Below are 12,213 nucleotides of genomic sequence, written 5' to 3'. Positions count from 1 at the left end.
CTACTCTTCATAAATAACTTCAGTCACTGACAAGCAAAAAGTGTTATAGCAGGTTTTTTCTGCTTTTCCGGCATGAAAGAACTGATCTAGTACTGATAGATACATATTATTTAATAAAATAACTCAGACTTAACAAAAAGTATATTTTGCCCTAAAGCAAAACTCCTAGATTTTATTACATCTTATTCCTATTTCCTGGTAACCTCCTTTAGTCTCAACAGGACTCAATTTGATGTGCTGCTTGTGCTGGAAAATAAGCCTTTTCTAATGCATTTTATTCTGGTTTATTTTGCCTAAAGAACTGAAGTTATATTTAAGATTTTTCTCCTTCCTCACATCTAGTCTGCACTTTACTTTTGACTCATTACATCTTTATTCACTGGCCTTACTTTTCACTGGTTGATTATAGGTCCATTGGCTGATTATGGGTCAGTTTACGACTGGAACATGGAGAGTACCCCAAATATGTATAAAAACCCCAACTCACTGCTCTGAAATGCCAGTTCCCAAATGTGTTTTTAAAATTCAAGACACATAAATTTTATCTAAGCATCCCTATGTAACCAAAGCAGGCTTGGAATGACTTTGAATCCTATCATTTGAAGTCATCAGAGTGATTACAGTAGAAGTTCTGCTTCTTATCCATTCTTTATATGTATTTAATGATATGGAATTTAATCTATATATATTTAAGATAGGGAATAATTTTTTACATCCTTCTAATATAATTATTCAAGCTCTGCTTCAGACATTTATTAGTTTGATATACTACAAGAAATAATGTTGCCTGGGAGTTTTGCATGTGAAAGGGTTGTAAATTCAGATCTTAAATTATCTAAACTTGAAACTATCATAGCTGTAGTAAAGGATACTCAGTATCTGAAATATGTTCTGAAATTCTGAATGCTTTCAAATTTCACATTCTTTGAAAAGTTATTTGAAAATCATGTGCGAAAAGACTAACAGAGGTTATACAATTAAACATGAGCACAAAGCAACCGTTCATTGTCCTTCAGCTTGCAAGACATATACTTGCTTTCAAGGGGAGCACTAACATTTGTCATCTTTAACTGAATGAAATCACAGATACTTTTACATGTGGATTTTATTATATGCATTTGTTTATAAGCCTGCTATTTAACATGATTATATGAATTATGAACTGTGATTTTATTTGTTTTAAAATCTCTGTAGAGCTTGCCATTAGTTTTACATGTCTATGTCTGGCATTAGGCACCTTTGAAATTGTGCCAGAAATATTTATTGTCCTAATTCTAGCATTCTGGGACTCTCTGGTTCCGTTTGGTTTCCAACCAGAACAAAGCTTATTAGCAGACCCAGTTCTTGGTACTTTGCTGAAAACAATTTAATATGTAAATTTAATACTTCATTAAAGTTAGCTTTTGTGACAATCAGGAGTAGGAGATGCATTTAATGTAGGTAATGTTCTGTCTACCATTTTGAGCAGTTATCAAAAGCAAAATATATGTACTAATTAGAACTTTCCTTCTCATTGCTTGTCTCCTCCAGCTTGACTAATAAGAAAGCACTAAAATGCAATCAGGTTGAACAGAATTTCCTGCACTTGTCTCTGTTCTGTACAAATGCACACAGCACCCTGAAAGGGAGGCTTGCTGCAGTAAGAACAGCACGTTCTCGTTTGCCCCTTGAATCGCATTTACTTGGTTCTAAATTCCATTATTCTTAATCAAGTAAAAATCCTCTTAAGGTCAACAGAAGTTTCATGCAAATTACTTTGTAATTTGGCCCTCATTTGGTTGGGTTAGCTCCCACTTTGCCCAGTAGGCACAACCATATTAAAAAGGCTACTGGAAAGAATTCTCTATTATATTTAGCTTTAAGGAAATAGATGTTAATAAAATTTAAGGATGTACTTATGTGTTTATTAAAGAGGAGTAATCCTGTTGAATCAGAACCCTAATTTGTTTAAAGAGCAAACTGCTCCAGAAAGCAAAAATAATATAGCCAACTTAGGTATTAGTACAGCTCAAATACTTTCAGTAAGAATAATCATGTTTTCATTTGGAGACTGCAGAAAATTGATCTAGTATGTTTTTTTACAGAACATTGAGTTATTGTTTATACAGTCATTTTTCTAACTATAAACACATATTGCTCATTACAACCATGAAAGAATCAGAAGCTTGAAGTCATGCCCATCAGGGAAGGAAATGTACTTCTATATGTGTAATAACTGTTTCCAAATCTTCATACACGATTTGAAGCATAAGTTATCTCACATAGGTGCAAAACCATCTTTCTGCTTTTCGTGACAATTTCACATCAGGATGATTCTGGTTTGTTTGTGAGATCTTAATGATAGAATAAACACATACACTTCATTTCTTTATAATAAATCACTTCCTGTTTCATTGTGCCACCAAAATAACCCAAAATTTAACCATGTTCCTAAACATAGTGTCAGAGATTACAGTACTCAAATGAAGATAAGACTGCTATTCCTGCTTTAAACTTGATGGCCTTTCAAGTATGGAAAAGTTCATGCTCTAGGGTATCAATCAAAAGGTTTAAGACACTATGATGATCTTTTTTATTTAAAGCTTTTAAATATTTATCTTTTTCCAAATAACAATAATCATTAAATTGATAATAATAATAGTAACAATTGTAATAATAAGTAATAAGCAATAGTAATATAGCAATAGCAACAGTAACAGCAACAATGACAGTAAAGGCAATGGCAATAGCAAGTAATAGTAATAATAGCATTAATAATAATAATTGTTATTAACCCAAAGCAAAGGTCTTAACCACAACAAGCATACTTTATGGAATGGAAAAGTTGATCTCAGTTTCTTCTGATGATTGTAAGCAACTGTTGAAAGATTTTCATATGAGCCATTCACTTGAAATGATATCTTTTGACCTGATGGATTGTATGTTTCTTTTTGAACTAATAATTTATCAGGAAGAGTCAGATGCAAAGGACTTCATGAAAGTCCTGCAGCATTCAAATGCCCGACATTATAAAATACCAAAAAGCACAGGAAATTAGAGGTAACGGTAAGAATACAGGCATTTGACACTCCAAATATTACAGTTGTATCAGGACATCAAAAGAAGTGTATACTATTATGTATAAAAAATTAAATCAAAGCTATAATGTATTCCTCAGTGCTGTTGTTGCAGAGTACATTTCTGAAGCACATATTTCCAAAATATGTTCCTAAAGCCACCTCACTTCAGAAGTTCCATCCTTTTTGTGTGCTCTGAAACTATTAAAATGTCACAGATTAAATATAATTTATTTGGTTAATCCATTTTTAAGCCTTTCTTTCAGTTTCCAGTTTGTATCTATCTGCCTCATGGCTTCAGGCCTCAAATCTGCCTACCTCACCAGTTCCCTCTACAATGGCTCTAAGAGGCCCTTGTAATCTAAGAAATTTTCTCCAGCTCTTTTCCCACTCCCAGTCCTAACTGAAAATTACAGTAAAATAAGACAAGAAAATAGTCTGCAGTCATGCAATCAGTCATGTCAGTTAAGAGTAAAATGCAGGTCTGATGTAGTTTTTACTACATATATGCTCACAGAAGGTAGCTATTAATTACATATGTATTTTTTGCATTTTAAAAAAAAAAGTTTCTATTTTTTTTCCCCCTTTTTTTAAATGAAAGCTGAATTATGCAGGACACTCAAAAACATGTGTTCATTACTATGTATTTGTCATTTATGAAATGCTAGCATGCACTAATTCCATTCAAAACGCAGAGGAAACAGAGTAGCAAAGTCCAGGCCTCGAGACACATGATCCATTGTTGACTCGATTCAGTTTTGGTTTACACTAACACCACTGGCTGTGGGATGTTCAGCTGAGGATGGGATGTAAGGACACTGCAGCAATTCGAACACCGACATCAACTTCATTCCACCAGTGGCAGTAGAGTAGCTTTGCAGCTGGAGAGCAGAGCCATAGCGAGGAGTGCCTGGACTTTGTCCCTAACAGCTCGAGGTTGCTTTAATCACTGAGGTGCCCACAGGGCACGAGGAAGTGGTCTGAAGTGTAGCTGTGCTCTTGAAGAATCCCCTGTGGTGTACAGCAATGAGCACAGAACAGCTAACTGAAACAGAGTAGGGCACAGTACCACAGTTTTAGCCTGAGCAATGCAGTATACAGCAGCACCTTATCTCAAACTGCATGGAGTAACAGTGTAGTGAAAAAAAATGGTGAGATGGCAGCACAGGCCACAAGACCACAGCCAATAGTGGAATGGGTAGTGGAGTTTGTGATCTTGAAGCTATCTACATACCTTCATTTGTTGCAATCATATCTACATTTGCAATGTAAACAATGGTTCTGTTTCAGCATTTAAAATTTCCCAGACTCCAAATGAGTTAAACTACATGAACTCACTAGATGGAGAAGTCCAAAAGGGTCTAGTTTAAGAGAATGCTGAACATACTTTGGAAGGCTAAATAAAAAAACTCAAGTAAACACAAAATAGCAACATTGCTCTTCTCTTAACCAGACATAATTTTCCTAAGGATGTAGGGGCCCATATATTTATTTAGAAAAATAAACTGGATTACTAGGCTACATATATTGCTAACATATACGTGTTACAAATGTTATCATGGGAAAACTCTTCTTGAAGGTAAAACATTCCTAGGCTGTGAGACCAAAACATTTTAGAATAAACTAATTACTGATTTCAGTGTTGTATATAGACGTTCAGTGTCTGTATATAGAGTGACTGAAAATGCTAAATGCTTTCTTTGATGCTGGGGAAAATTCTGAAGATATACTGTCCTATTGGAGTGGTTATGCAGAATCAGGTTAAGCATCAATTCCACTGATAATGAAGGATTTTGAAGGGAATTTATTTAAGAGTTTTAAATACTCTGTAGGGGGCAGTTTTGAACCAGATTAATGAAAATTTTAAGATGACTGATTCAAAGTTATGGTTTTATACTCAGTTTTATTACCCTCATCAGGTACATGGGCATCATTTCTTCTTGTAGGTAGATCTTGGCTCTGAAGCAAACAGGTAGCTGCATATAACAACATATAACATCACAAGCTGATAGACTTAGTCAATCAGTTCAGTAATGGTACTGAACAATACTTCTTGTTATTATTATACTTTTAATCTAAGCAGTGATTAGAACTTCATGGAAGAGGCCTGCACAAAAACCAGTTCTACAACAGGCCCCAAAGACAGAAGCCTGGGATCCCTTTCTTAATTCTGGTTCAGCTCTGAATCAGGACTGGATTTTGTGGTGACTTTAAAATGTTTATGAACACTCTGGAAAAGAAAAAGAAAGAAGCTTCTTGGAGACATGGGTATTGGCTGCAGCATTTCAAAAAGCCTTTAAAGCTGGTATTGTCATGACTTGGGTTTATTTTAAATTAAAACTATGCTAGACCATGGAAAAAGATGCTAGTTCACTTACATTATTGAAGATTTAAATCAGCTTCTCTCCAGCAACATCCCACTTAGAAGTATGAAAACCAGGAGTGGACCATAACTATTTCATCCGAAACCAAAAAGGAAGACATCCTCTCAGCAGAGGAACAGTCATTGCTATAAGGATTTAAGTAGATGTGGCTCTAGAGTGCACACTGAACAGAAGGAGAGGCTCAGTCACTGGGTCTTTTTCCATTTGGAGAGGAAGGCACAGCCTAGGTCTCAGTGAAGAAAACATAGCTGTAGATATAGGTGACCTTTGAAAACGGTAGCAGGGCATTTATAGTATACTCAAGGGCTCTGCACTGACTGCCATTATTGTGCTTTCAATGAACTTACTTGAAGTCATGATTCGCAGCCAAAGTTGTTACTTAGCTGATATTGTAACTAGCTAATAATGTACGTTGGCAGAAGCTAAAAGGATTAATTTCCCAATGTCAAAACTAAGAATGAATGTCTGGCAGATGATTAGACTCAGCAGCTCTACTGCTCAAAGCTTGAAGCTGATTGTGTTGCCTGGAAAGGTGGTGGGATATCTTGTTTGTCCTCCCCTGACCTAAAAGCCTTGCCTATTCTGTTTAGATTTGAATTCTTTTTAAAACTGATGTACTGGGTCTGGCTGGGATGGAGCTGATTTCCTTCACAGCAGCTCATATGCTGCTGCGCTTTGGATTCTGTTACCAAAACAGCACTGTTAACACAGCGATGCTTTGGCTATTGCTGAACGGCAATAGCGCTGACACTTGCACAGTGTCAAGGCTTTCTCTTCTTCATCCTCTGCTCCCTTAGTGAGCAGGCTGGAGGTAGGCATGGAGCTGGGATGGGAAACAGCCAGGACAGCAGACCCAAATTGGCCAAAGGGATATTCTGTACCATATAACATCATGCTCAGCAATAAAATCAGGGTAGCAGAATAAGAAGGTGGGGGGTTTTATCTTCCACGATAGACAACTGCTTGAGGAGTGGCTGGGCATCAGTTTGCTTGTGGGAAGTTTTATTTCCCTTGCATAATTTTTTATTTTCTTCACTTATTAAACTCTCTTTTACACAGTCCATAAGCTTTCTTACTTTTACTCTTCCTAGTGTCTCCCCCATCCCGCTGAGGGGGAGTGAGCAGGAAGCTGCGTGAATGCTTTCCTGCTGACCAAGGTCAAGCCACCACTACTGGAAAGCCCCCAACATTTACAGGCTATATCCAGCAATGCAGGGTGAGCTGAGGACACACAGCTTCTGCAAAGAAATGTCCACTTCAGGTCACTCTGAGGCACCTTCTTCCACAATTGTGCACCTGCTGCCACTTGTGCAGCCACAGCAGTAACACCTCTGAGCAGGGCAGTGGAGACCTTGTGAGAAAGGCAATGTGAACAGAGCAAGTGTTCTCTGTTCCTCATTCCTCTCGGCATGCGACAAGTGATGACGGGCACCAGCCAAGAAAGAACGCTGGAAAAGAAAACTATCAGCAGTGAGGGCACTGTTACAGTGGCAAACACAGAGCACTGCTTCACTTCAAGTAAGCTCAACAGCTGTCTACGGGAAGCAGAGAGCAGACACCTCCTGTGACCCTCAGGTGACTCAGGCGCCCGCCGCCGGGAAAACACATGCCGCTCAGCGTCTGTCAGCGCCTGCTTCATTGGCAGAGGCTGAACACGAGCGTCAGGAAGCTGCTGCGAACCCTCACACGACAGCCTGACCCTCCTGTTCCTACGTTTTGGTGTTAAAAACTCTCTTTTTCCTGTAAATCAGCATCAGAGAGAGCTGCAGTAACGTCTCGGCCTCCCCAGCCCGGAAGGCCGAAACTGGCCCCCTCCACCACCGCCCGCTTTCCCTCGGCTCGAACGCGGAGAGCTCTGAGGCAGGGCCAGCACCGGCCGCCCGGGGCCAACCGCCAGCTGCCCGGGCCCGCCCCCGTGCCAAAGCGCCCCGCAGCACGACGCGCTGATTGGCCGCCGGGCCGCGCGGGGCTTGATGGGAGTACCGTCAGGGTAGCTGGGCACCTCCTTCGGCGGGTGGTGGCGGGATGTGCGGCCCGAGCTGCGGGAGGTATGTCCTGGCGGGGAAGGAGCGGCCAGGTCTGGCCGGACCGAGCGGCTCCGCGGCAGGGACCGGCTCCGCCGGGGTGGGGCAGCGGCAGCGGGGTTCCCGGCGCTTCCCACTACCCGGCTCAGGCCTCGAGTTTCTGGGGGCTGAAGCGAAGCGGGGTGGCCGGCCGGTGCACTGTCTCACCGCGGGCAGCCGGGCGGCTGCTAGGGAGCGGGGCTGCGGCGGGCCGGGGCTCAGTGTCGAAAATGGAAGCCACTGGGTGCAGGGTGGGGGCGGCTTTCCTTTCCCCGCTCGCCCTGGGGCCGCGGGAGCCGGGGGTATTCCAGGGCGGCCGGTAAGGCAGGCGCTGGGAACTGAAGCTGGCCTTTGCCGCCGTCCTGAGCGGCGTCGGACCATCAGATTCGCTCCCCGGGCCGCTGGCGTTGGCCTTCGCGGGCTTCAAAACAAGGCTGGGCTTCAAAAAGAGCGCCTGACCCACCCACTCCGTGCTCCGCCGCGTCGGAGTCTTTGTGTGGGAACCAGTTTGCCTCTCTAGCTAAGGCTTTGCAAAGCGTAGAATCTCCGTGGGATACCTTCAGAGAGAAACAGCTAAAAATTGACTGAAGAAAATTCAGTATCTTGTTCTAACTGATAGGTTCTAGGACAGGCTATGTGGTGGGTGATGCTCCTGGTTTTGTTTTGCTTGTTTCCTTGTCCTTTTATGGACTCTTTATGGTCACTGTGGAAGTTTCTGGGGTCAGTAAATTGTGTGATAGTACGAATTATCGGTGGAAACCTTGTGAGCAGAACTGGAGATTCAGCTGGAAAGGCAGAACTTAATGTTCTTTGTAATGGTAAATATCTGAAAATGTTTACATAAAGTTAACAAAGTTTACAAGAAAAGTATTTAAAGAACATTTGCTCTTTCTTCAGGGAAGAGGCCTGTATGCAAAGCCTCCATTTCAAGTCTCTAACTTCCTTTTTTCTTTTAATATTGCTTGTCTTGATGTTTTTTAGTCTTGAATTTCAGCATTATTAAAACTAATGTTAGAGGCTTTGTTTTTTTTTTTTTTTGGGACCTTTTAATCTTTAAACATCAGCAACAAGCTTGAGGAAATTTGAGACTGACTTGATAAAACTGTAATGAGATCATACAACTATTTTCTCCATCTGGATGAATAAGTTGGTGGATGACTTCTGTAATTGTGCGTGATTCATCTCTCTTTCAAAAGAAGCCTTTTTGGCTCTGCTACTCTTACTGTGGCACTTCTGCTTTGCTTTTTGCTAATTAACTTGCATGTTTTTGGGGTAGAGGTGTTGATATCAGAATATTATTTTGAGAGCCAAATAACAGAATTGGTAGTGTTTTCTTAAGCTTCTACATTGTGTTCTTTAACACTTCTGTTGTTTAGTTTAAGCCTAGGGCTAGGAAATGTTGCAGCTATCTTATTTGTGTATTAAAGCAGTGATAATGTTTGTGCAGCAGTGCTGAGTGAGTAGAAAGGACAGCTCTGCACTAAAGTCATGCAGCCTTTGGAAAAAAAAGGTGCTGTGCAATAGCTTGGTGGTTAAAGCATGGGAAGGAAGGGAAAGATTTTTGGAAGGAGGACTTACCATGAACAGTAGGATTAGTGGTAGGTATGTGGAGTGGCAGGTGAGGAGGAACTAGGAGAGTTTGAAGCAGTTGAAAATACGTGTAGTCATGTCAAAAAGGAGAGGCAGGATAAAGGAAAGTAAAACATCTGAGGCAGTCCATAGAAACCATAGAAAGTTTTCCATCTCGTAACGAAGGATTATGCGACTAAACTGTGAATCTGAATCTTGTGGCCCTAATCTCTTAATATCTCTTTGGGGAAGGGTTTTGGTAGTATTACTGACCTGCAGAGCAGCATACATAAAGCCTGTCAGCATCATGGTTCATGTAAAATTATATGTGTGATGACACTTGTCAAACCTGTTTCTCTTCCAGGTATTTGCCAGGTATTTTAAACATGTAGTAATAGCACTATGAATGTGTTATTGACAAAGGTCGGTGTCACCAATGGCGCATGGATAATGTATGCCCAAAAGATCCTCCAACACTTTTGCTGCAGAGGTTCTCTAACTATGGCCTGAAGGAAAACAGCACACAGGCCCTGTGGGCATCTCTCTCTCCATCTGTAACAGAGCTGCTGTTGCTCCCAACAGCTGTGGAAATAAACTGGATTTGGGAACCTTGTGCTAAGTTTGCAGACTTCTTGATTGGCTATTTGATGTAGCTTTCATATTGTTTTGCAATAAAGATACTTAGTATCTGTTTGTGTAGAAATAGTTGTGAAGAAAGTCACTGCATAGATATTACTGTAGAAATATTTGTGAAGAAAGTATCTTCATATATCTACTACCAGTATCTGTCATGCAAAAACTTGCCTGTAACTACAAAGTGACAATTGCATGAAATTCTTAGTGTTATGTTGTGTGTTTGAAGAATAAAAATACTGCTGCTGTTTTACTGAGTTGAGTTGCTGTAGTAGTGATTCTTTTGAGAATTTACTGAAGAGTCCAAGGAGTAACTGTGTTTTCTGTAGGTCACCCCTTTGTGCTAGTAGTTTGGTGGCAGCAGAGCTAATTTGTCTTTTCTAGCTTCATTTGGCATAATTTCAGGTATGGATTTCTTATTTTTAGGAATTGGTTTTGAAATCATAGGGCCTTTATCTCTGGATTCTGAAGTCCTTAGCTTTCTTAGAAGGTGAAGAGGTTACCGTACTGCAGTAGCATTCGTGCTAGTGAGCAATGTGTATCCTTTATTCTGTTAATTTGTTCTGACAGCCACAGATGATTTGGAAACAAATTTGGATTGAGATCAGGTTTCTTTGTATTTCAGGTTTTTGCCAGAGGTTACTTAATAAACAAGATAATAATTACTCTCATTTGTGCCTAACTAGACCAGTGCTTTATTAAATCTGACTATTTCATTCCAGAGTTAAAAAGGTTTGAGCCCTAATTGGGAGTGAGCATTAGTTTACTGTGCAGGTAGCTATTAATTGTAATATTTTAATTCACTGAGTAAAAACTTGTAAATTAAATGACTGGAGGGAAATTCTGCCATCCTAAGGTTCAAAAGTTGATTCCAAGCTGTCAGCTGATTCCAACCATTGGCTGAAAGGAAGTTGTTAGGCTTTGTTTCAGGAACCTAGACCCAGATCATAAAGTCATTGCTGTTCATGGGTTGCAGGTTTGTGTAGGGTAAGGTGAGCTACTTTTGCACCTTTGGAATTGCTTTAGAGCCATTTGATATGCTGGTGGCTGCTCTGTGCATGGTGTGTAGTGCTTTCTTAGAGCAGGTGAAATCTCTTTGAAACTGATTATTTGACCTTGAAACTGATTGTAGAAAGGAAAAACAGTATTGCTATCCAATATGCTGTTGTGGTTGAGAGCATGAGAAGGAAGTATATTTGTGGGAGATGAACTTTCTCATGAATAGTGGGATACTAATGCTGGATGCCTGGAGTGACAGATGAAAAGGAGCATTGAGTTATGCTTATGAGCAGCAGATGAAATAATAAGAAATCGGTTTCTTAATCCTGTTTAATAATAAGTTTTTAAATTGTTTTTCTGCTGGAGGATTTTGGTGGCTTTTTTTAGTAGTTGTTTTTTGCCTCTATTTTTGGGGACTCCCCTCTGGTTAAATGTTTCCAAAGTAAAAATAAGTATAGTCGCATCTCAGGGCTGATCAGCTGACTTACAGGATGGCCTGTGAAACAGAAGACTGGATTTTTAAATAATATATGGGTAGATAACTAGGCAATGGCTTTATGCAATATTTTTATTCCTTTATATATTGGAATAAATATAAGAATCTTGAACTATGCTGTTAGATTACTCCTAAGTGCTTAATGCTTCACTTCTAGCTGTGGATTCTTGTAGAAGATTGGTAGCTCTGCCAACATTTGTCCACAGTAGAAGATGGGTGGATTAATTTCAAGATGGAGGGTAAGTAAAATTGTGTAACAATATAATACTCTTTCATCTAGAAGATGGGAATATGCAGGATTCATTTCTTAATGTCTGTTGGTTGACTGTTAATACTGGTTGAATGTTAATACTGGTTGAATGTTAGTGCTAAACTTTTCCCTTTAATATCTCATTTAAAAGTCCAGTAGAAAGACATAATGATCAAAAATGTTTTCTGGCAAATCCCTAAACTGTGAATCTGTGGTTCTCCTTTATTTCCTTTATAGTGCCAGGCCTGGCGCTGGTTTGGTTAACTTACAAAAATACAATTTTAACTGTTCCTGTAAATCTAAGTAGCTTTGTGGTGCTTCACTGGGTTAGATACAGCAGCATCTGTGACTTGAAAGATTGGTGTCTGTTTTAGGTCAAAATGTGTCTGTTCTGACAAATATTTTGGTAGCTACATATGCAAGTCTTTTTTTACTGCTTTTATTAGCTTGTACATTATTAAATGGTGTATTGAGTTTGTGAGGAAGAAGCATGGGATTTTTGACTATTCTTTTGGCAGGTGTGAGTTGTTTGAGTCTAGGTTTCCTTTTACATAGTATCAATTGATTTCAGAACCTCTCATACAAAACTTTAAAGGCAAAAGTTTAGATGAAATGTCAGTTCTGTGTAACAGAAAGAAGCTCACTTTCGTGATGGTACAGTATGGGCTATGGTTTCTGAATTTGTGGCTTGAAGGGTGGGAGAAAGATAGTGGATTTATCTTAGAAATGAGGAAAGGATCCTAAAAGGTGGATTTCAAGTAGT

The 12,213-nt window shown here is 39.8% G+C and overlaps 1 protein-coding gene across 2 annotated transcripts in view; it reads left to right on the top strand.

Moving 5' to 3' along the window:
- The first annotated feature begins 7,434 nt into the window (after window positions 1-7,434).
- The window catches only part of LNPK (lunapark, ER junction formation factor), a 46,737-nt gene continuing 41,958 nt past the window's right edge, over window positions 7,435-12,213 (top strand). The window contains exons 1-2 of one of the 2 annotated variants that reach the window (XM_080621878.1): window positions 7,435-7,488; window positions 11,358-11,439. In XM_080621878.1, the coding sequence (XP_080478004.1) occupies window positions 11,413-11,439 (27 nt within the window). In that variant the 5' untranslated portion in view covers window positions 7,435-7,488; window positions 11,358-11,412. The remainder of the gene's footprint in view (window positions 7,489-11,357; window positions 11,440-12,213) is intronic. The other variant, XM_080621877.1, reaches the window with a different exon arrangement.

Source organism: Psittacula echo, assembly GCF_963264785.1.
Source record: "Psittacula echo genome assembly, chromosome: 6".
NCBI classification, from domain to species: Eukaryota; Metazoa; Chordata; class Aves; order Psittaciformes; family Psittacidae; genus Psittacula; species Psittacula echo.
This window is presented reverse-complemented; position numbering and strand designations above follow the sequence as displayed.